The 25,313-nt window shown below is 41.7% G+C and overlaps 1 protein-coding gene across 1 annotated transcript; it reads right to left on the reverse strand.

Moving 5' to 3' along the window:
* Positions 1-250: 250 nt before the first annotated feature.
* On the reverse strand, positions 251-13,684 carry LOC146173727 (uncharacterized). The gene is made up of 8 exons (XM_084585256.1): positions 13,654-13,684; positions 13,175-13,368; positions 11,532-11,627; positions 11,314-11,446; positions 10,366-10,491; positions 2,247-2,358; positions 1,269-1,412; positions 251-290 (listed from the first exon to the last, which is right to left on the reverse strand). Exons 1-8 carry the CDS (start codon positions 13,682-13,684, stop codon positions 251-253), a joined length of 876 nt encoding a protein of 291 aa, XP_084441382.1.
* Positions 13,685-25,313: the final 11,629 nt, after the last annotated feature.

Raw genomic sequence — 25,313 nt, forward strand, 5'->3', positions numbered from 1 at the left:
CAAAAGTCGACAAAATGGTTCCCGAAAACACGCAAACTTTCTCATCAACTCTTAGTCGCTGCATTAGCGTCTGGCACAATTTTTCAGGACCAAGGGCAAACTCAGCTGGCATAGAAGGACAACTACAGTGGTATCGACTCAATGTATTTTGCGAACATAATGTTGATTAAGTGGTAGTCTGAAATTTACTTGTGGCCGGTCTAGGTTCTCGAGTTGTTTACTTTGATCTTCACGACATCCCCCTTCTTTTTCAGGTCGTGGAAGAGAGCACGGCACGCAGTGCTGAGCCTCTGGTGGGTTTTTAAACACAATGTTGACTTGTCCATGCTTTCTATCATATAAAAGACATCATAAGACTGTAATGTATAATTGTTTTGGGCTCATGCAAAACCGCTTATTCAATGGAGAGAAGGCAGCAATACCAATAATAGGGCGTAGTGTTTGGCATTTGTAGAAAAGCAAGGTGCACAGAAAACTAAGCGCAGGTGTCCTCTGGCAACAAGCATAGATTAAACAAAATCGAGAACTCGCCCCCCCAAAAAAAAACATTAAAAAACGCTCCAACTCAACTTGGTCTAATTTTGATGATATTGTCTGCGTACGCTCGACGTATATTAATGATACAACATTCTGAAGAATGATACGGTGTCAGGAAGGGTGCTTTCGGTGACTGCGTTTTTCACTGATGCCTGTGTTAGTCTAAGAATTGTATGTCGGACACCGGCCGCAGAGCATGACGAAAGGAAGGCATTGCCTAATGCCAGAAATTACACTAGAAGGGAAATGACGAAGTTTGAAAAATTATCTTCCTTTTTTTCTGAATTTCGTTTGGACACGATTGTTTCCGCAAAGTTGCCACTTCAGAATGTCCAATTTAGATTACGCGGAAAAATTGTGGGCTAGGTTCTGGTTGCCATGGGATGAGCTAATGTCGACGAGAGCCACTAATGAAATCGAAGAGCATGCGCCAGCTATATATAGATTTGTTAGCCTGAATGAATTCACTTATCCTCCTACATCCAGAATCATCACTGCCTAAACTCCTCACTGTTTCTTGGTGACGGTGGCCGCCTTAAGTTTTGTGACAGGTGTACTGCTCCCCCGTAGGTGTAAATATGCTTCAAAAGAATAATTCATGCTTGAACTCCGTTTTAGTGGCGGTCAATGGGAAAATGGTTAGTTTGGTTTGAAAACTGCCACTTTTTTGTTGAGAGACGCGATCAAGACAAGAAAAAAAAACGTTTCTTTCTTCTGCTTGTCACACTTACCTGAGAAACTCGTTAAAGGCGAGCTTACTGCACGCAGAAAACAGATAGTTGCGAATTCCACCAGCAGTGGGGCTCATTATGTAACCGTTCTGTTGATGACATGCTAATATAGACTTGTTCTGCCCATCATGGTGGGAACCGAGTCTGTAAAATGCCATAGATATGCGTGTTCGAAAACAAAGCGAATTAAGCCTAAAACTATGAAAGACACTGTCGGAAACTAGAGCAGGTAAATAATTAAAAAAGACTAGAGGCACGGTCTTTTTGACCGGCTAGAATGTCGACTTCGTGTAATATTTGAGAGCTACAATAGCAAATATTTACATTTGCGTCATTCTAAAAACACTGAACTTCTTCATCAAGTCTGATCACTGAACAGTAGAAATTAGAAATTTGGAGACTCTTTCTTTTAATGAAATATGTGGGCTATGAACCTTCCCACATCAAAATCGCTATCATGCTGTGAATTTTGTGCTCATGATGGTTCAGAAATAAGCTCGATAGACAAAACAGGCTCCACAGTAGATATTGCTCCAAAACGATCCCGAAGCGCGAGAATATAAAATTCGCGATACCGCAGAAAAGGACTTGCGAATTCATCTTCAAGGAAATTTCCACGCCTTTTGATGCTCATGATGCTCATGTGCACATTATAGCTGTTTCTGTGTGCGGAATTTGCAGTGCCTGGCGTTCAGATTAAACTGCGGGTTAAGATAGGTCGCCAGGCCTATAGTACTGTTATTGGCTGCTGATGGGTCTTGTCACATCTAAATAGTTTGAAAGCAAGAAATGTTGGTGACCATTCTCAGCCACTGAGGAAATTGCACGCGGTAATCCTGCGCTCAGGACAGAAGTTAATTTTGGACATGAGTTTAAATTGTGTTTAGCTGTTGTTGGAACTGAAGTTAAGTAAAGCACTGATATTACAAAATCTTACGAATAAATAACGAAGAATACACGATGCTAAGTGATACTCACAGATGCCCCATTTCGTGAATAGCAGTGTGCACCCCAGAAAACGTGCCACCCTTGTCTTCTCCAATAGCGAATTTTAATCTTGGTGTACAAGCTCCTTGAACATAAGCGAGTCCTACATATGGGTGAAGAATGCAAACAGAATGGCATTTCTACAGGATGACAATGGGTTTATAATATCGAGATAGAGCATTACAAACTGACCTAACCATGTTAGTAGTTGGCTCTGGACGCAAGTAGAATATACGAGACGGGCTAAACAGACAAACCTCTTAAAAACTACATTTACATTTAGTATATTACTTGCTGTTCCTAAAAGCTGTCACCAGCTTCTTATAGACATTATGACAGAACAATAACGGTCATGTATAAAGCCGGTGCTTATCATTGATATTGAAGGAAGGTTTTGAAAGTTAGAATAAAAGATTTCTAAGAAAAAGGAGAGAGTGGTCATAGAACGCCACTTTCTGTACGTCAGTCATAAGACTACGGAAGCACAGAATTGATAGCTGGCCATTTGTTATTTTAAATAGACTTCTCAGGAAGAGTTTGTTTACCGCAGTACAGCATAGGCTCGTATGAAAATGTTTGAAGCTTCGACATTTTTAAGCTTTGCATTTGGCTAAACGTCTCAAAGTTTGCCTAGCTCGTCGAGCTTTTAATTGGTCAAGATATTCGCTTTATTCTAATCAGCAATAATTTTATAAGTGCATGTTGTGGACAAACCCAGATGAAATATATTCCGCGACATTAAAATACAGACGGCAAATTTCATTCGTGAATAGTTTGTCGCATATGCGCAATAACGTAATCTTTACATGCAACCTTTTTGGGGAATGCTACGAAATCTCTCCTACCAAGTACTGCTGAAGATATTGTTCCGTTGTGGTGGTACGCTGCGTCTCGTCTGAAAGTATCAAGAAGACGTTTATTTCGTTAAAATATGTGTCAAAACATAAGCTGCATCTAATGGTATTAAATAAGATTCCTTGCTGGGTTGTGTAAAGATGCGTAAAATGAATATCGTTTTTAAAGGAATAAATTGCAAGAAACCACAAAAATCATCCAGCCGCTAAAGCACTCCTTCCAAATCTGGGTTGCTTTCCATCCGCAGTTTTCCATTCTTTATTTCCTAGTGAATGAGTGCCTACCGCTTCCCAAAAACGTTATAAAAAACCCAAGCTTTTCGCTTTAGTCCACAACATATCTGAGAGCAGTAATAGCGTTAGCTGTCGTACTACAAATACGGGTGACTAAAAGGCCAAGACTGGGAAAGAATGGTAAGTAAGCATATTAATGGTTGCTATTATCGCTAGTACGCTGCTGACTGAAGAAGTCTTAGCGCTTCAAATACAAAGAAGGAATGACGACAAGTGCGCGTGTTGCCGTCACTGCCATCCTTTGCTCTTCACCGCTACAAGCTTCATTTACATATGGATACGTTAGACAAAAGCGAGTTAAAACAAACTGAAGTAAAAGAGCATTCTATTTGCATTGCAGCTGGGAAAACAAGCATTCGAAAAACTAAGCTGCAAGACTATTGAGATGCTGCCTCACAGTGACTGCTTCATGCTTTCCTATGACCCCCTCATGTATCAGAATTTTCAGAAAAAAAATCATCAAGGGCATTATATTGCAAGGTTAACAGACCCTTGAACTACGATATTTCAACTTCTGTAAGCTAAATGAGAAAGCGGCCGTCTCGCATGATAGCAGTATTTGAATCGCCCAAGTTCATTTAACAAGGTTTAATTTTTCTAATCGTGCCTTTGCCGAGTGTACTATGTGCATTGTAATAATCTGGAGCGCACAGTTCGGAACGTTCTACTGCTTTTTTTTTTCAAAAGCTCAATACGTCTGAAATTAAAGTTTTATGTAAAGCTAATGATCATTTCAGATATACCACAACATACAATACGAAGGGCTCCGCAATGCAATAACAGGCGTCTTAATAGTAACAAACATCATAAAATGAATAATACTGTCTAGAACGCACTAAAAAAGTTAAGTATAGGCTCTACTGAAAGCACTCAATCAATCTACCACGAAGTGAAGTCGAGCAAGCAGTCCTTTTAAAGCAGCCGTTTTCTTTAGTAATTGCTAATTGTTGAAGCAAATATTGCCACTCACCCTGTTGCCAAATATACGACATCCGATCGGAGTACTGTGGTGCTGTTCCATGTTTCATTCGACAGTAGGGTAAGAGTTTCATCAGCGAGCAGCCTACCATCACTCAAAACCTTCATGTATCGTCGCTCTTTCTGGAAAACGACAATATCTTGCTAAAAAGAGTTTTGAGCAGGCACTTTTCAGCATTTCTCGTAATTATCAAGAATTAGGAGGAGTATTCAAGTGGGTTTATTATGCTCTCCTGCCTTCAACTATTCTTTTACCACCAAAAATAAACGTGTTAAAATCAACCAAAACTTACAATTATCGTCTTTCCTCAGTAACACAAACCTTGTTGATATAGCTTGTAGTAGAGGTAAATAGTAGTCGCATGTCATCGCAGGCAAATCGGAGCTGCCTTTTTGCATCACCCGAAAAAAAGCATTAATTATTTGGAACATAGGAAGGTGAAAACCTACCGAAACCCTAAGCACTTTATTCCATAAAGCAAACCTATTCATTTCTGTCGTCGGTTTTGGACTTGATAGAATACCTTTATCAAGATGGGTGACAGACCTCCGGACAAGGCATTTCGATTGGCGGTGTTTCTCATTTTCTATTGCGAATGCCTGGGTAAAGCTAGAGCGACTTCGATTGTACGCTTGATATGGACAGAAGTGCTGGAAGCCAGAACCATTTTCGGGGCTAGGATACAGAGGCTGCCTTGAAGGTCGGATTTGCGTCACTAAGAAGATGTTTGTCGTCAATAGGCGGGCTTTTCGGACGCATGTGTCGGCGCTCTTAGGATTGCATGTGCTATCAGGATCGGACATACTGACAACTGCGGAAGCGGTGTGATTGCGTTAAATATCAGTAATTTCCTTTAATATTTTGAACGGCCTGGTTATGGTGATTAACGACCCATTATGAGAGACGGCGTGGTGACGCTTTCCTGAAATTTCTACCAGCTGGGATTCTTTACCGCGCATTGACATCGCATAGAACACGGGCGCCTTGCTTTTCGCCTCCATTGAAAAGCAAGTGCACGTTAAATAGAGTAGAAAAGAAATCGAAATTTGATTCGCACACAGCATAATCACTTGGAGTATATTGCACTGAATCCAGCTTAATTGCAAAACGACTAAGTTAAAATAATAACAAAGGACGAAGATGATAACTGTGCTCGAAAGAAATGGAAGTAGGGTTTGTTTCCCGGAACATTCTTGCTGAGGATCGCTGCACCGCGCTGCTCATAGCGCGCACACTTGTCGCTGCGCTCCGGAATACGACGCTTATCAGCTTGGCTGTCGATGCTGACGCGTCCACTTAAAAAACAAATGGCGAGGGTGTACAGTTGAATGGGTCTCTTCGGGTCCTAGCACAATGTTTGTTTGCACTCCGAAAGTTACATTTTTAAGACGCACGAAATAAGAACGAATAATATTTTGCCGTATATTTCGGCCCATTTAAACTGTTCAACAGGGTTGAAGTCAAAAGCTGCCTGCGCTTAGAGGTCGGTCTACACTGACATTAACGTGAGTATGAAGCAGGAAGTGCTAAGGTTACAAAATGCCGGTTTCGCCTCTAAAATAGTGTGGGCTGCAGCGGAACGCATAGCAAAAGAAATGGGGCTCTCTGGCATGGTAGCCAAAGAAGGCGGCATAAGGAAGAGGCGAAGAGCCATAATGTACTTGCATGAGTTCTCAATCCGCCCGAAAATGTTAAAGGGATATGCGGTGTGGACGTTTTAGTCACGAACTTCGAATAGCTGGTCCGCATATGCACAGCAGCCAGTCAGGAAAAAAAGACAGTTTGCGCCAAGAAATACTAAAGCAAATTTGTAAATATCAGTTGATGTTTAGCACTCCTGTCCGCTTTATTCCTTTGTCCTATCTTATGCTCTAGTATTCTCGATGAATCATGAGTTACCGAATCGCCCAGCTTTCTGTCCTTAACAAGTTTCCTATTACCTTAGGGAGTTCGCGACATAGCAGCGTAAGTTCAGATCGTGGTGTTCTTGGAAAGAACGGAAAAGTTAAGTAGAACGTGATAACTATTTATCGGGACATATGGAAATGAAATGTGGAGGCAGGCTTCGACATGGCAGAAATAAACAGGGATATGCATGAAGCAAGCGTTAGTAAAGCGGCTGAACTAGGTGGCATCCATTTGACTGGAAAAGTGGGCGCTGAGATCAGCTGGTTCTCCGCGGGCGCGCAGTTGATTTTCTAACGGGTCCAAAGGAGCTGCAGGGGTATGGTTCGGTAGAAGCGAAGAAAACGCATTAATGGATCCTTAGCCCAGGAGTGAAACTACAAAACAAGAAAGGAAACACTAGGATTAGTTGCAGAAACGTGCAAGGACTCTGAAATATAGTGAAATGCTCAGAAATAAAATATTGTTTGTAGGACAATGAAATGGGTAGGTGGGTGACAACTGTATGTCTTAGTGGAGAACCAAATGAGAAGGGGTATTGGAAGTAGGTCATGATGGACACTCTGGACACTCTAAATGGTTATAAATGTTTCGGTGATCCCCTGGGCTCAGCCCACTGTTCGAGGCTGTATCCCTAGCTGCGAGCTGTGTATAGCAGCCTGCCGTCGTTGCTGATGTTGTGATGCGTGCCACAAGAACCCAAGTTTGGGCAATAAAAATGATATACCTATAGTCAGCTATGGTGCTAGGACTTAAGTGGCTCTGAAGAAAAGCGTCACCGGGATGTACCATGAAGAAATTGATATAGGTCATGAATGTAACCCTTGAGGTCTGCACTGCAAAATCTGGTGACTTGTTTTGAAAAGGTTCATATGAAATAAGGAGTAGGCGGGAATTTCTATACAACAGGATCAGGCAACAATAGTTGCGAGCTCTGTCTTTTGCACTGCAAAAAGAAGTCAGGTCACTTGACAAGTGTGAGTTGACGAATGCTCTGCTATTGAGTGTCAACAGCCATGTTTTTATGGGATGCAGTGAATAGTGCTGAGGTGATTAGGAAATAGGTGATGATTGAGATGCTTCTGAAATGTCAGCAGCACCCTTCCGGGGATCGGATTGGGCAAATTGCATCATTACAAATTGCTGTTGTGGAATCTGAGGAAATATACTTAGACACGGCATTTGCTAAGGCAATTGCTGCCTCATTCGCTTCCTTCTCGGAATCTGATTGATTTCAAATCGACGCACTAACATTGGGATTTTACGCTCAGCGCATACAGCTTTTTCGGCGGAAAAGCCATTTTAACCGAAATCACAAAATGTGTCCATGAAAATACGTCCAAAATTTCCCCATCAAATTTTTTACGCAACTGTATATTGAACAGCGTGCCGGTTGGGAGGGGGGAGTTTAGTGCCATAGCATGTCGCTCTCCATTTAGTTTGAGGTTTCTAGTCAAGTTAGAGGCTAGTTTGTGATAGCGATCCGAAGCAAGGAGGTATGCACCTCAGACAAGCGCACTCCGCCTTGATGCAGAGGGTAAAATGCCCTGCTACTGTGCCGGAGTACCCGAGTTCGATCCCGACCGACGGCGGCAGCATTTTGACCGAGGCGAAACGGAGAGACGTCCGTGCTTTTTACGCTGTCAATGGCCGTTGAAGTTCCCCAGTGGTAACATTTACGCCGCAGCCCTCCTCCACTAGGGCAACGTTTTCTCTGCTTTGAATTTTACTCACACATTGCTCCCCTTCCTTACGGCTCTGGCCAGGGGTCCACAAAAAAGCGTGAGAGATAGTTTGTTTTTCCTTTCGTGTAAACCACCTATTATTGCTAACAAACAATTTTAGGCTAATCACGGAATGGGAAGGCGGTGTTAAAGGCGTTTTGTGTCAAATTTTAAAGCGAAGCTTGGGTGCCTGCCTAATCTTTTAATCTGTTTAAGGTGGCAGGTTCGAAAACTGGTAATATTAAATAATACGCGACAGAATATGGAGATCGTTCAGCCAAAAGGCCGTTTTCATAGACTTTGCCTGCGGTGATTAGGAATAATCCTCGGCGGAAAACATCCTTATAGGTGGACAAGTGAAGGCATTCCCAGCACGTGATTTGGCTCGGCGAGTTTAAACACCACAGATACAAATAAGGCTAAAAGTTTGAGGAGGACATAAATTACGGCAAAATTGGTGAAGAGGCTGCTCTAGTTTGGGTATTACAGAAGATAGGCGTAAATGATTACGACGGACTAGCGGCCATTAGTGCTCCAGCCACGCCTTTCTGAATGCAGTGTGTGCACGCAAAGCACAGGCCACTAGAGGCCCTGGTAACAAGCATGTTAGATGCCCATCTACTCAAAGCATTAGGATGCGTATACCTTACTGAAGTGTGCTTGCGATGTAACAGTAATAATAACTGTAAAAATTTACAAAGGCAGGCACGAGAGATTTGTGAAGAACCGAAGACTAAAGAGGCGGTTAAATGAGCCATCACTGGACATTTTCAATCGAATCTTCCAAGAAAGATTCAAAAATTTTAGAACATAGTTAAAACTTCGACATCTTTACGTAGTACAGAAAACTATACTTACAGTATAGGTCCCATGAATAGTTTTGACGAGAACAGATCCTGGAGGGCTTAACTGCTGCAAATGCAGGCTTACCTGTGTGTTGAAGGAAACGTGACGCCGAAATGACATGAAGTAAAATAGGGCAAGTTGATCACAAAGTTTTATCTTTTTGAATGTTTTAGCAGATATCTATGCTGCTGAATCTGGCGCTACAAAGTGGTTAAAATTCAAAGCAGTAAAAGAGCTCGACTGTTATTCTTAGCAATAAACACGAACATTTTCTAAGCAGTGTATTAGCATTGTCTGGTGTTTCTGAAATAATGAACTGTGTCTAGTTGAAAACAAGTGCACGCGAATCTTAAACAGAGTTATAAATACATCTTTGGAATATACAGCCCTCTTCGAACCAAGCCCTATACGAACTTGTCTGCGTGTCCTTAGTGGAAACGTGAACGAAAGGCTCCTGGCAGGGTCATTCTGATATCACCTTTCCGTGTGAAAGGAGCGGCCTGAGTTGGCAGCTCCTGTCAAACGTAATGTCAGGAAGCCCTACATTCAGTTAGTGTTCAGCCATGTCAGCTGCCAGCTACCACCTGCCAGCGCCATGGTCGGGAGTTTTCGCTCATACCGCCAATGCAGGCGAACGGCGCTGGCCCTGGCACCGAATTTATGGTGAACGAGGCCATTAACGCTAACAGTTTGAAAGGATGTATCTTACTTTCTCCCGCATAGCGTCCAGGTGCGCTAGATTTGTGACTATATGCGCTGCTGTAAAAATAAATTAATGCAAATGATGTCTATAATACAGGGTAAAACAATATTGGACATAGTAGGGACGTCCTTAAATCTATATTATTGACCTCAATTAACCCACAGTTATCATGTGTACTAGAGGGGTGAAGGAAAGAACTGAGAAAAAAAAATTATTCACGCACGCGTCAATTTCAATGCCTCAATGGCTGCGGAATATGCACGAACGACGGAACTCAGGCCTGCGAGACAAATACGGAAGCAGTGCCTGCAGGGATGGCTTAGGTACATTTGCGTGAGTTGGTGACACGCTCATTTTATAGTCATGGCATGCTTGAGTCTCTATCGCATCTAGTTTATTGCTTGATCACTCGGTACCTCTTCAGTTTATTGTCGTTGTTCTGAAAACTGTTATATTAGGGGTTCAATGACTACTTTGTCTAAAATATTAAACATTTGAAGCAATCATGAACAAACTCAAAATGAGCATCTCATGCTGCAATGCTGTTTTCTTACGTGTTTTATAACTGTTGAGTGTTTAAATGGGGCTGAAACAATGTCATGAATCAAACTGATGATATCTATCCTGTTACTTTAGCATGAACATTTGAGAAACTTAGAATATACATAGGATATTAGTAAACATTATGAACCATTAAAACTGTCATGGAAACGAGAGCGGGGGTAGAAACAGTGTAACGAATTGCTCATCGCGGAGCTCAGGAGAGTTCAATGAGACACTGGCAGCAAAGGCAGCGCAATAATACTTGCCGACAGGAAAAATATGATCACGTATTCGACTTGTTCAGTGTTGTCCTTAAACTTCTCGGTGTGTTTTAGGTCGCTGATGAAATACAGGTCAATGGTAAAATTTTTCGGAAGCGATTGTGATCCTGTAAATAATTCTTTAGTCAACTGGGAGATCGTGAATGGCGTTACAATTAACAAGGAATGCATGCAAACATACCATTTCCTAAGATACTTGCTCTTTCTTCAAATTGGTTTTCTAGAAGCAATAATGTTACCGGTAAGTAAAACAATGCCGGTCTCAAAGAAAGTTTATAAATGATTTAAACGTCCTTATTGTTGTGCAACGCCAACTGCCCGACAGCCCCATGCAAGTGGAGTCTAACCTTCCCTCTTTACGTTCGTGAATAATAATTTTCAAGTCCTGCAACCTTCTTTATGCGCTAATGCAGTAACCTAACAACACATTAATAGATTGGGATTGCTTGGGCTTCGATCAATCCAGCGACTTTTCAAAGAAAGTTATATAAAAACGTAATTTCTTTACTGAAGGAGGCAGAGATTGATTCATTAGATCTTCTGATCTCGGGGCAAGAAAAGAAGTGTATTATTTCTTTGTAGAAAAGTAATTTTACAAAAACAGATGCTATTAACATGACTTCTGTTCTTTAATTCTTTAGTATGCAGCGCACTTTCCACTTAAAAATTTTGCCATATCTCTCTTGAGCGCATTTATATCCGTTTTTTGGGGAGAGGGGGGTTGATGTGTAAGACAAGCTCTTAAATACATGCCTGCTACTTCGATGTTTCTCAATTCAAGCGATGATGTGCTATTTAGCGCAGAACATCCTAAAGGCACCATACCCTATTCTTACTTGAGCATAAGGTTCATTTGGTTTGCTGGAATTCAAATTTCAGGACTATGCCACATAATTATTGACCGAAAATAAAATTTAATGGTAACTAACCTGCTGCGTCGGCGACTGCATAAATTCCATCTTCCACCATAACCTTGGATATCCGGTGCTGAATCCTTCCTGCTGCTGATCGGTCACTGTATGCTAGAGGCTCAATCCGATGTGTGCCATTTAAAAGGCCAACCTAGTTGTCCACGACGAATGGTCAATGCAAATATTCTGGCCAATTGCGCGACAAGCAAGCCAATAGTCCTAAAACAAGCACTTACTACTTGGTAGATTCCTTCTGAACGTGGGGTAACAATTAGTGAAGCCTGGTTGGCTACATCTTTATACAGGTGTCTTTCATATAGCGCTCCGTTCACCTTCAAAGAAAAAGCACTTAACCAACGTTGGTCTTCTTGAGGCCACCGACAACAAAATAACCTGATTAAGACAGCATTTGAAACATTGGTGCTAGTACAATAACGCTTCAGACATTCAACTAGGCACTGCTGCCTTCTGTCTTCACACGTCCGGAGTCTTAGGTAGAACGAGAAATCAATTGTCGAAACGTTGGCTTGGCTTTTGAACTGATACTCCCGCTCAACCCTTGTTCGATTCTACTTCTGTCCAGAGTATCGGTATCTTTAAAACGGAGAAGCATCCTTTTCCCTTACCTAATGTCTCTAAAGTAGGGGGCTGCTACAGTACAGACTCCTCACCCCCATTGCATGAAACTCAAGGCCCCTACAAGGTTTTCAAGAGTGTGTTAAGGCGTGCATTCAAGTTGAAGAAAAGATAGGGTTTTAACGTACTGTAAGCAAATAGGATCTGCGAAGATTTTGTTCTGCCCAAATTGATAATTTGAGGGAGACGACGACGTAGGATGCATATAGTGCCACCGCATACTGCAACGTGTACCAAGCTGTGTGATTGGCTACAGCGATAGCTACGTCGTTGAAAAAAATACAGCGATAGCTCTATACAACGTTCTGTAACCGCTTCACACGAAACATTTTTGGGTTCGAATGTGATGCGCTCCGATATTTTTAATTGTCTGAAAGTACTGAAAGCAGAGATAGAAGTTTTAGACAATTTTGCAAGGCCATATGCAAGGTGCCACCTGATTAGAACAAATGATACGGCGTGAAAGCATTGTTTGAATTATCCCAGGCAAGGAATTGGACGCCACATCTCTACCGAGGTTCGTGCGCGTCTCTAGCGCTTATGTTCGGTTTCATACCGAAAAAGCATGATTTTGCTCGCGATGCTGGGGTTAAAGAAAATGATTTGTTACCCTCTGTCAAGCTTATATGACATCGTGCTGTTCCCGCCTTCGAACTCCCCTTTGAGACTAACCACCAAATTTTGATAAATTAGGTAAATAATGGGTTTAAGGTATTTAGCTGAATAATTCGAAGATCTCTTCAGCATGTTGTGTCCGCCGCGAACTAAAGTTTGTTCCTGCAAATATGTTTTGTATTTTGAACGCATTTTTTTAAGGTTACTTAGCCTTTTTTGAAAGGCTAAGTAACCTTAAAAAAATGCGTTCAAAATACAAAACATATTTGCAGGAACAAACGGTTACTTAGCCTTTTTTGAAAGGCCCTGCACTATAATCCTTATGCTTGACACTGGTTTTTAGCTATCAATGTAACACATGCATGTGATATGTATGTGCGGACATTTGCTTCCAATTAGTTTTTTGTAATGTTACTTCAGCGCCGCATTATGATTCAAACGCAACAGTGATTTTACTTAAGCGAAAGGTAAGGAAGCTCTCTTTGTTGATTTTCGAGTGCGTGAATTTTTTAAAAATTGTCGGATGATACAAACCTTATATACAATTGCCTACACTGTTCAAGCGCGTGCACACATTGGTGCTGCTTGAACCTGGACATGACATGAAAAATAATAACCTTGCACTCACATGTCTGTCGATGATACCACCTTCTCTTTCTTCTCGCAAGAGAACAGTGTCCGCCAGCACAGATGCTTTCTTCAAGATTAGAGAGTAACCAGGGTGAATGAGTAGAACTTTTTCTGAGTCCCCTTGCCGCTCTTCATAGACTTCTGGGTAAACATAGATATCTTGTTCTGTAGCGGCTTGCTGGTGTGTAAGGTCTGAAAGCGAGGAAAATAATTTAGTGCCTGAATATGCTAGGAAGCTTCCACTCTTGCCTTTGGAACATAACCTTTTTCGAGGGACATAAGTTTCCATAGCGTTCGTGTCTTGCACGCTTTAAGAACATTTGCTGAAAAATGCATCTCCAATGGATAAAAGTTTCAAAAAACGCGCAAATCACACTTTCATGAAAATTTCTTCACTCGAGGAGATCATTACTTGAAAATGAAATGAGTGCCTTGCACGCACGCAAGTATTTGATTTTGTGCTGATTCTACTTATACCTCCATTGCAGATGACTTTGCTATCCGTCATTACGAATTATGCTTTCTCGTGCAATCACAGTAGAGATATAGTAATTATCAAAAGTGCAGAATTTTAGAAGAAACACATTAAATGTTTGGATACGTTACATATTGCAATAATTCCGCGAAAAATCTGGAACGCATTCATATCTTTCCAGTGTCGTGCCGTCTGGTGTTCTGGAGTGTATCTTTAGGCTTGCTTTGAATTTTGCTTATATTTATCAGTGAAATATAATTAACACAATTCAAATGTCAGCAAGACTTTTCAAGAATGACTGACAGTGAAATACTATGAGTGGTGTTCTTCGTCCATAGAGAATGCCAACAGCATTGTATGTGGCATATCATTATCATTCATTTTTTGTCTTTATTTCTGGGCAGACAGGAGACTGTCCAAGTGGTCGAGTACTAATATTTTTTAAACCTCAACACTGCAAGCTCTTTGAAGGCAGTATGCGGTGTAAAGTATAGTAGGGCAGCTACGGATATCAGAGAACAATGACCAGCCTGAAGCAGTGACAGCCACCAATTCCATCTTCTTGGCATTCTTCTGTTTGTGTTTTTGTGGCAACTCCAGTGATTGCTTTCTTCAAAATGGCGTAACTTGATGACAAATTCTGAGGAAAAGAGAAATGCAGAATTAAGCTGAAATGCATGAAAAGTGATAGCAATCCAAAATTTGATACACTGAGTAAATGTACATTTGAATTACACTGGCCTTGAAGGTTGTGCATTCCTTTCAAATGCGTTTAAACTCATAATACATAGCAGGTAGAGGTAATTGACTATGTCATATCTCAGCACGTTGGTTATAAACGCTTTTGGTATGATTCGAAATGGCTTTTCACTTGTGAGCTTGCAACTTTCGGGATGGAGGTTAACCGTCGATGCAAAATGAGTACTTATGACACATGTCATATTTCTGCGCGTGTAAAACGTTCCGGGATATAGAGTGCAGATTCTTTTCTGAATTATGCGAGATATATTATATATTTTGTTTTTTGTTGAGCAGTGGGCCGGCTGTAGAAAATGTAAAGCTTCATTCAAGGTTGCCTTGAAGACTTAGAATAAAGTTTTGGCCTTGGCTCTTATGCACCGGAAACAATGCAACACACCTCAACAGACCATGAAATTGTCAAATACAATGCACCCATGTTCATGGCCATGATATTCTTACTGCACAAAATATGAAGATTCCTACGTTGACGACGCAAATTTAGGGCAATGGAACATTATTAATCAACATTTATTTTCTTAAATCAGCAGTAGTACGGTTTATACATAAATTATTTTTCCAAAGACCTGCGTAGTAAATGTGTTTACTGTGGGTACCAGTGGTACGAGCCCATACGAAAAAATCTTCCGCTTGAGGTAATCCCTTACACCAAACTCTTCGGTTCTGATAAATTGAAAGACAATTGTCATGTTTCCTTCGCCCTCAAGATGTCGAGAATTAGTTTACTTTGAAATTATCGAATATGTCTAAGTCACATCTTTGTAATGATGAGTACAGCTGATTTTATGCTTGCAACAATCATGGTCAGAAATACAGTTTGAAATCCCTACTGTTTTACTGCATCCTGCATTGATGAAATCACTCCATACCAGAGGGGACTGAGACAGAGAGTAAAAAATACTGCCACGTCTAACGAGTTAATTTGCGAAGAGATAAATGGAGTCCTGATTTGAAAACTGCAGAAGCCCGACCGCCATTACTAATCCCGTCAATGATCCCCAGCGTATCAGTAAAGGTTTAAGAAGTTGGGCTCTGGTCGTAAGACATATAGTCATCATAAAATGTTTCATGTTTTCTTTTTTTCTGCGCGATCCCATGAAAAGTGGAGCTAGTGTGGGACTTGAATGAAGCCAGGGACAGGTGTTATGGTATTGAGTGGCATACATTTTGGTTTAATCGCACAATAGCATTAAAACCCCCGCTCTGCTGGAAACATGTCGTTGTCGTCTCGTCACAACATTAAGCGAAAAATCTCGAGCATAGTTGTGGTACGTTGCAGTTGAAGGTGACATGGCCTGCTCTAAATGGTCGGAACGGTGTGTAACTTAAGAGACCATAAGTAATTTATCACTAATGTGTTAGTTTGGACGAAAGAGTTTGATACTTTAGTGATAAAGAGCACTTATATGTAGAAGCACGTATTTTTGTGCAATTCGTATTATATTTTTCGCTAACTCCGTGTAGTCTGACCGATTCGTGCTTATTAGTGTCCTCGAAAGTCTCGAGCTGTCTCGAACGTCCGGACCGACGGCAGCTCCGGTGAAAGTACGAGCGAAGAAATCCTGTCATTCATCGCCTGATCCAAGTGTGCAATACTAACTTTTCATCGTCGGAAGTCAACACGTGCATCACGCCTTAATCACCACTTGGACGGTTCACAGGAATATCGGGGCCTTGCGCTTGCGCTGACTGCTGGCCCGCCACCTGCATCAAGTTAAATAGCCGAAGCGCGAAGGACAGGCCTTCATACGGCAACAGTATTCTTATTTCAATAGTCAACTAATCTTCCTGCACTTCTGCAGGTAAACAGAAACATCCTCTACGCTCTCTCAAAGGGCGGTTTTCACATTTTCGCACTGCTGCCGAATGGTTATCGGTCTGCAGGTGAATGAACTTTTGGTATACTAGTCTGCAGCGTGGTGTGGAGAATGACTGGTCGCAGCACGAGAAGCGCTAGGCGAAAAAGCATGATGATAAAAAAACTGGCGAAAACAGCAACTTGGAAACTCAATTTGATAATTTCCGAAAAGAAGTTCTGGACCAATTTCAATCATTACATGCTAGCATTAAGATCTGTAGCAACGCCTGCGACGAAAGGAGTGTAACGAACAATGAAATAAAAGGCTACTAAAAAATAAAGACCATGAAAGAAAGTAGCCAAGCATTCAAAGAGGAAAACCGCAAGCTAGCTGAGCGTGAAAACCAGCTTCAGCAGTATTTCCGCTGGAATAACTAGGAGATCAGGGGAGCGTCACCTAAACTTGAACCTAGCGATGTTGTTGTTAAGCTAGCTGAGGTGGTGGGAGAACCCATTTTGTTAGACGACATTAACAAGTGTCACAGAGTTCCCAGGTACAACTCAAGCGGAACAAATGTTATTGTTCGTTTTTCCCGTCGCGACAAACAGAACAAGGTACTAACAAAGACTAGCAAAATTGGGTTAGAACTGCACGTTCGCATGCTAAATACCCAGAGCAATTTTCATAAATGAGCATCTTACCAGCCACAACAACAAGCTGCCAGGTGCCACAATCAAAAAGAAGCTAATTGGATGGAAGTATGCATGGTGAAAAGATGGAAATATTTTCGCACGCAAGTGTAATGGCTCGACAGTGTTTCTTATCGCGTCCCTGAGTGGCCTAGACGCCATGACGAGCTGACGCCGTAGGCGGATTTATTCAACTTTTCAGTCACGCTACGAAGAAACGTGAACTTTCTTGCCATTGACTTAAAAGCCTGAAACCTGAAGGCACACGTGTCTTTTCTCCATTTCATTTCCTGTTCTCTGGAAAATAAGCCACGATGACCTCAAACTTCTCAGTTCCTTATATAACCGGTTTGATGTGATTATGGTATCTGAAACCTGGTACACGGGTGCGTCCAGCATCTTTGACCATTAAGATAAAAAATGTTTGCAATTTGTCGTCCGCGAAAAAGGAGTAGTGGTCTGCTGTTGCTTTTAAAACGTTATTTTACCGTGCAGTGGATGAAAATGTTCAGCTTCCAATGATAACTATGAGACATTGACGGTTCGAGATGCCTGTAGATTTTTTACTGTGGTTTATTGCCCGCCACACGCACGCAAACATCTGCTTGTTTCTGACATTTTTTGAGCAGCTTTTGGACTTTGTGTCTGCAAATAAATATTCGCTATTTCTTGCTGGGGATGTCAACATTGACCTGATTGCTCCCTAAAAAATCAAACTGGACTGCTTTCAATTTTTGATGCATATGGCTTTGTAAACTCATAAAAGAGCCTACACGTATAACATCAGTTTTTGAAACAATAATTGCTATGCTTTTCACTAAACCTGCAATAAACTTGCATTTTCTGGCACCATTGTATGTGACATTAGTGATCACTTGCTTTTTTTTGCATTTGTTCACGACAAAATAGCAGTAACGATAGAAAACTTATAATAACACTAATGCTTCTTTAAACAGTTTTCGTACAGATATTCAAGGTCACAAATGGGATCTGGTGCTTGAAAAAACCGATGCCAATTCTGTGGACGCTTTCCAGTCAGAAGTTGCAGTGCTGTACAAAAAGCATGTTTGATACACGTTGCGCAAGAGTAACAAAATTTTACGAAAGCCATGAATTACAAGCTACCTTCTAGCTCAAATTAAATTTAGAAATAGGACGTACTGTAAGTTCGTGAAATCAAGGGAGATGTGTGATGTTGAAACGTTTGAATCGTACAAGAGCCGTCTAAATACTGAGGTCAGGAACGCTAAACACCAGTACCTAATGATGCAGTTTAATGACACAGATAAAACACTGATTTGTTATGGAAAAGTATAAACCGTCTTCTGCGAAGAAAAAATCAAACAATACTAACTAGCTTGAATGTGGGTAGCACCGTTGTGCCTGATAAAGAGCTTTCCAATTTGTATAATGACCATTTTATTAGTGTCGGTACCTCTATTAGTCTACCAGCAGTAGGTTCTGTCCAACTTCCTGGGCCAGGTACAGTTACTTATAGTATGGCAATTTACCCCACACCTGCGACCGAAACCATTATGGCATTTCATAAAATAAATCATTATAAATCACAGGATGCTAATGACATGCCAATTGCTCCTATTAAATATGTCCTAGATCTGACTGCCCTTATTTTGAAGATCAATACAACTGATGAACACATACAACAGCTATGCCTTTGATTACAGCTGTTTTACAAATAACATGCAGATTGCAAAAGTGATAGCACTGTACAATGGAGGTAATAAAAATAACATAAATAACTTTCATCCTATCTCCTTAATACCCATATTTTCAAAAGGTTAAACAAACTATGCACACGCTCTTATACAGATTCCTAAACAAATTCTCTCTCATCTCTCCACACCAGTACGGTTTCCTGAAAGGGAAATCCACATCTTTACAATTGTTAACAGAAACGATAATCGTCATTAACGCTTCGGAATATAACGAACTTGTACTAGGTCTATATCTTGATTTCACAAAAGCATTTGAGTTTGTCTGCATGAAACATCATTGTCTATACTATAGCATTACGGAGTAGGAAGCAGTGCAAATCTGTGATCCTATCTTCACCACAGGTGCTAATATGTAAGCCATAATAACCATATTTCAAACATAGGAAAAATTGTTTCCGGCGTACCGCAAGGAAGTACCCTTGGGCCTTAGTTATTAGTTGTTTATATTAACGATATAATTTTTCTCCTAAACAGAATTTCATGGATTCAGTTTGCAGACGATACTGCAATGTTTTTCAGGGGAGCAAATACTGATCACCTAATCGGTGCGTCAAATCACGCTTTGTCATTTAGAAACTGGTCTCAAAGCAATTATCTGCGGTTGCATGCTAAAACACTCAAGCATTTCTTTTCCTAACTAGAAACATATAGTGAACTTTAGAGATAAACTAATTTTAAATGGCCAGGATGTAAGCATCGTTAATTAAGTGGGACACTTGGAGGAAAATGTTCACAAGCTTAGGTGGAACGGGCACGTCGAGGAACTGCGCAACAAACTTAATAATGTTTGTGAGATGCTGAACATACACCGCCCCTTCCTATTAACAGCAGTTAAACGTATAATTTAAAACGCACCATTTATGTCGACACTTAGCTACTGTCAGTTAGTCTGGCAAACCACATAAAAAATATATATAAATTGAAATAAAAATTTGTCACAAAGGCGCCTTGCTTGCCGTTACAAATATTTCTTGTCATTCCCAAACATGTTATTATTTCTTTCACTATAAACCTCTCATCGTTGAATTCATGTACCCTTTCCTTCGAACATGTACATATCGCTCGTCAACTTTTGACAAGTAATCGCAACATCCTGAATTTGATAAACCTTGACAGGCGCACTTACATCTACAATACACCTTAAAATGAACCGTATGTGCTGCCTAAATGCCGTACAGTCCATTTCGTATCATGCTGCAGTTATTTTAAAATTATCTGGCGCTGATCAATGCAAGCCTGGAACTGATGCCATTACAATCTATTTAGGCACATTTACTTATGAACATCATCTGGCGATTTGTTTTATATTGTCCTTCTTTCACTATGTGTTTTTGATGCAACATTATGTCACACTTATTTTGATGACACGCTTTTAAGTTTTCAAGTATTATTGCTCATAAGTTAGGCATTTTTAAACTGAATTTTATTTTAAACTAATATGCTTTTTTCGATTCCTATTTTGTTCAGAACACAATGTGTCTTATGATGAACCTTTGTAATGTATTTTGAACTCATTGTTTTCAGGGGCAGTGTTTCTGTTCTGCGAAGTGCTAATATTTGTATATCAAGTGCAGTGCACAAATTTAGCAAAATATGATGTTTTATGTATTATGCCAGAACTGCTGCCGAACAGTACTTAGAGGGGGCCGGGCTTTGTCAAGACACACTTAAGAGGCTTTTACCCGTCACCCCCTGTTCTCCTTGCGAGAACCAATAAAATTTGATTGAATGTGATTTAAGTCAATTTACCGTCCTGGGCGTCTTACAATGCAACTAATTCTATTTAGTTTGCAACGTTGAGAGCTGGCGACTGTCTGTATACTTGATAATGTTTTCTTACGCCGAAGTCTACTCTAGCTTTGACATTTTCAACTGAGCACCCAAACAATTTTGAGCGTACTTAATACGCCTACATGCTCGTGCTTCACAAAAACAAAAACGCGTAAACATTACTTATCAATATACGTCTGCAAAACCGACAGTCCATACTGCATCATCGGTGAGAATAAGCGTTAAATATTTATTTATGTGCCAGCACAGTGGAACGATTTGCAATAAATTTGAATATTTACTTATAGAGCACCATAAAGCAAACGAAAAACTTAATGCAATGCTTGCAGAATATTTATTATGATGTTGCGAAATATACAAAGGTCGGTAGACAATTATTTTGATCAGTCGGGGCTAGCGGTGCTGTAGGAGAGGCTGTATAGTTAAGCTTGGTTTGAGTGTGTTCATATGCGTCTACGAAATGCTACAAGTTAAACGGCAAAGCTCCAGCTGCAGGGGTGCAATGATAGATGAATTCATACGCGTTCTATCATGCATGTTTAGAAATAATATATCGAAAGTGTTTCTTGTGGCTGACAAAGTTACCTTTGAAGGTCAAGTAGAGATTTCTTATTGATGTCTGTAAAGTGAAAATTTTACATGAAAAGCAAAGGCCGCACGTGGCCGTAAGAGAAATAATCGTGATTGCCGCTTCACTATATAATGTCAGAGGCATCTTTAAAACTTCGTGTCGGTCTTTTGCACGGTCTCCGCACGGCTATCTGAGAAAGGTTAGAGATAATAAAACACCGAGACATAATAACACCGTTTGTCCACTCCCGCTCCAGAATTTGCTTCCACGCGAAAAAAATATTTTGCAAACTGATCTACGACAGTGAAGTGACCCAATCAGCATCCCTTATGGCCGCTACGGGAAATCTAGGGAAATATGCCCGCGCAGGTGTCATGAGCAAGTCGGCATGAACGGCGGTAATATAGAACAAATCATAAAAAAAATCTAAAGTTCAACCATCGTATAGCCAAGGCCCGCAAGCGTCAGCCATCGGCCGCAGCTGCAGTCGTTGCTAGCGCTCCGTTTTTGGCTCACTTTTGCGCTTGGTAGGTAGGCTTCTCGGCAACGGGCTTGTCTGGCTCCTTGTTCGATGGTCTCGGAAGCCAGTCTGGCACTGCTACGGTCACTGGCTTTAGCGAGATGGCGTATGTGTATGAAGTAATTGCTCAGGTTATATCAAGGAACGGCACTGATGGAACTTTATGAAGGCGATAATGCTTGATGCACAGCGCAAGAGTAATTAGCTGTTGGAACTTGATGAAGTCGACGATGGTTAATGCAAAGCGCCAGAGTATGTTGCAGTTTTACATGAAACGTGACCAGCTGCAGCGATGGCATAATGCTCTGGTGCCTGGACACGACGATGAAGACGACTATGTTTGCTGCACCACACGAGATTGTAGATGATCAAGTTTGCTGCGCAGTACAATATGAAACAAAATGGGGCGCACGAGCATGCGGTGCCATCTGTGGCACGAATCAAGTACTAGGTCAAGGTTTAACCGGAATAACGAGTAACTCAAATGTGACTGCAGTAGAGCTAGCGCTGTAAAAACTTTTACAAGACATGGATTGAATAGTAAGTTTTACGCAATAAATAAAATATGCATAAATAAAAGAACTGTTGGCCTACGGGCAAGAAATCTGAAACAAAGGTGCTAATGATTTCGCATTCGTTGTCATTTGAGAGGCAGAGAAAGGCTCTCTTTCAAGGACATCATACCACGCGTGGTTTGTCTCATATATGCTCATTTCACTAGACAACTGAGATCCTCGTTTACCCCAACATCGGAGGGTAAGGGGGCAGGGCTTAAAGGCTTCGGGGGTCTCGGTTCTGGTACTCTTAAGAACCGAGGCAATAGAACGAGATTCTCGCACAGCTTTCGCCTGCCTTGTCGTTCCCGTTCTACGTCGTGCATCTGGTAATACAGGGCAATATATGTCCATCGCCCCGAATGTGACTAGTGTTGAATTGTCTCACGGCAAAGTAATTAGCAGCAAGAAGATTTAAAACATTCGCTATAGACATCCGGACCAGGTAAGAGCACACTGGTAAAAGGTCCCCTGGTAAATGCACCGGATGCACCATTCTGAACTCATGCGTTCGGAGCCCTTCTGCGGCGTGCTGCTTATTCTTTTACTTTTTATTCAGGTAATTTATTGCACTATATAAATATTAAAAAACACAAAGTAAGACATTTAGGCTCCGCCGTTAAGTGTACGGCGCGATAGCGAAGGCTACCAGCCCGCAAGTAGTCCCGCTTTAGCCAAGCTGTATGAACAGGCCTGTGGAGCTTATACGATAGCGTAAATTCAAGGATCCTCTCAGGCTGGTTCTGATATCACCCTCTCATATTAAAGGAGAGACTTGAGTTGGCAGCTCCTGTCAAACACAAGGCCACACAACCCTACGTTCAATCAGTTCGCTGCCTTGTCAGCTGCCAGCTGAAAACCCAAACTCACAACGTCGACAACGAAGCAGGATTTTCAGCTGAACGGGAACTTTAACGTTATTGCATTAAGAACACTCTATGCTTTCCTTGTATTCGCTGATTTGGAACTTTTCATTTATGATACGTAACGAGCTCATCACTTTCCCTATATTCTTGTCTGGCTTAACATCTTGCGGGGATCATGATATATATATATATATATATATATATATATATATATATATATATATATATATATATATATATATATATATATGTATATATATATATATATATTATATATATAAACTTAAAGTAGGTTATACACGGTGGAAAAACCAACACATTAATCCGATGTTTCGGCCGGGGTCCGGCCTTTTTCAAGGAATGTAGGCTACATTCCTGGCTACATTCCTTGACAAAGGCTGGACCCCGGCCGAAACGTAGGATTAAAGTGTTGTTTTTTCCACCGTGTGTCACCTACTTTAAGTTTATGCCCTACCGGACCCATTCGAGCCTCAACCCCCTGCCTATATATATATATATATATATATATATATATATAGCAATGTTTGTTTAACTGGGGGCCGAACGCGTTCCCTGCCCCACCGCGAAAATTTCTGTTGAAAGTAAAACTGATACATGCACGCGTGAGCGTGGTTCTCTTCAAGCGGCTCCGCCGCGAAGGAGCTTCGCGAACTCAAAGCAAAACCGCACTCCGTGAATACAAGCTTTACTCTGAAACACATATATCTCATACAGCCCCCCGCAGGCCCGTGGCGGCGGGACGAGCGGTTTGTATAAACACATACAGGCGAGTCCACATTCTCGAGGGCTGGGCGGCGGAGGGGAGTCCTGGGGTGTGCCGTTCGCGGGTTCTTGGAAGCGTCGGTGTTCGCTGTTGTTACATATATATATAATGGAAGTACATTTGCCGACCATGAAGGTTCAATATTTTTTTACTTGAAGTCGGCGTTACAAAACCGCTTTTCATGTACCGACAAACACTAGGTGTTCGGATCATCAAGCGCATTTCTCCGGTGATTCCGCATTTCTTCTGTCGGTCCAACATCTTTGTTTTTTGTTGGACCAATGAAATCCTGGAACCATATAAGCTGGGTAGGTAAAAAGAATCAAAAAATGCCGGAAACGATTCAAGATGCCGAGGGAAAATGTTTAGATGGAGACGACACTGTAAACTACATTACATCAGTTATAGCTGAGTCATTTAGGAGCGATGACGGCGTAGCTTTCCCAAATGAGGAGCAACGCAGGCCATAAAACAGCAGTGCCAAACGACGAGGACGAAATGGAGAAAAGGCGACACGAGCGTTGACTTTCAACTAAATTTTAATACACACTGGAATACATTTGAACCCTTCTCCCTGCTTAGACAAAAACAAACCTAACTTATCAACATAGATTAAACCTACGTTTCCGGAAAGGCACAGCCAAAAACCCCGATTCACGGCGGTGAAATTACAATGACGTTTGGTTGACGCACGATGGTGGTGGTGGTGAAAACATTTATTATAATACATAGAGGTATATACACTAGGTGGGATGCCTAGACAGGCACTCCATTGGCGCAGGCGCAGGAGCACCCGCTCGTTAGCCTTCCCCAGCCCTTTGCACGGGGTGGGAAGAGTTTGGTGCGTAGATCTGTAATATTCACATATTTCTTTAAATTTGTAAGCTGAGCTGAAATCAAAATCCTTGTCCGCGTCGGGTCCCGTGGGAAATGCCCGGAGAGAAAGCGCGCGGGTGGCGGCATCGGCTGCCTCATTCCCTTGGAGACCTTGGTGACCTGGAGCCCAAACGAGAGATCGGTACGCGGGATCCGAATCTCTACTGCAATTTTGGTATATGCGGTAAGCTAGGGGACCAGTCCACCCTTGCTGGACGTTCCGACAAGCCCCTCGCTTAGCTTCGCTGGTTATAGCGCTCCCTTCTCCTCCCGTCGAGCCGCGCGTCGTCATTGGCTAGGTCCCATAGAAGATTCTGGAATTTTCTGGCGTATTCCAGGCCGATGAACCACCGTCCTCCCCGGGCAATGGGAAAGAGGGAGACGGCAACGTGTACAAAGCTACGCGCTCTCCCGCGCGGGGAAGGGGGCTTCTCTCTCCATGCTTTCCACGCGACGCCGCGCGGGCCTCGCGCCATACCGGCTTGATGAAAATGTGCGCCGATTTCGTGACAGACGTACAACCCGCTGTTCAACCGCACGTCATTTTCACACATAGGTTCAGACTGTGAGGGATGTGGTGAGGGGGTGCAGGTTTATCATATTGCAAGGGTGATTCCTCGTGCGTCTGCTGACTGTCATTATCACTTGGCAGCTGCGAAATGTGGATTTTGGAGTGTGCCTTTGCGGAAGGTAATTGAAATCGGTATTGATAAGTTT

Source organism: Amblyomma maculatum, chromosome 11, assembly GCF_055883805.1.
Source record: "Amblyomma maculatum isolate TAMU_Amacu chromosome 11, ASM5588380v1, whole genome shotgun sequence".
Taxonomy (NCBI): Eukaryota; Metazoa; Arthropoda; class Arachnida; order Ixodida; family Ixodidae; genus Amblyomma; species Amblyomma maculatum.

Bases quoted from the DNA above. Each gene is read 5' to 3' on its own strand.
- LOC146173727 (XM_084585256.1), bottom strand. From the start codon at position 13,684: ATGACGGATAGCAAAGTCATCTGCAATGGAG. The intron at 2,359-10,365 runs GTATTATTGCGC...ACCCATATGTAG, and splicing joins CATATTTTTCCTGTCGGCAA to GACTCGCTTATGTTCAAGGA. The intron at 1,413-2,246 runs GTGAGTATCACT...GGCATTTTACAG, and splicing joins ATTCACGAAATGGGGCATCT to ACTCGGTTCCCACCATGATG.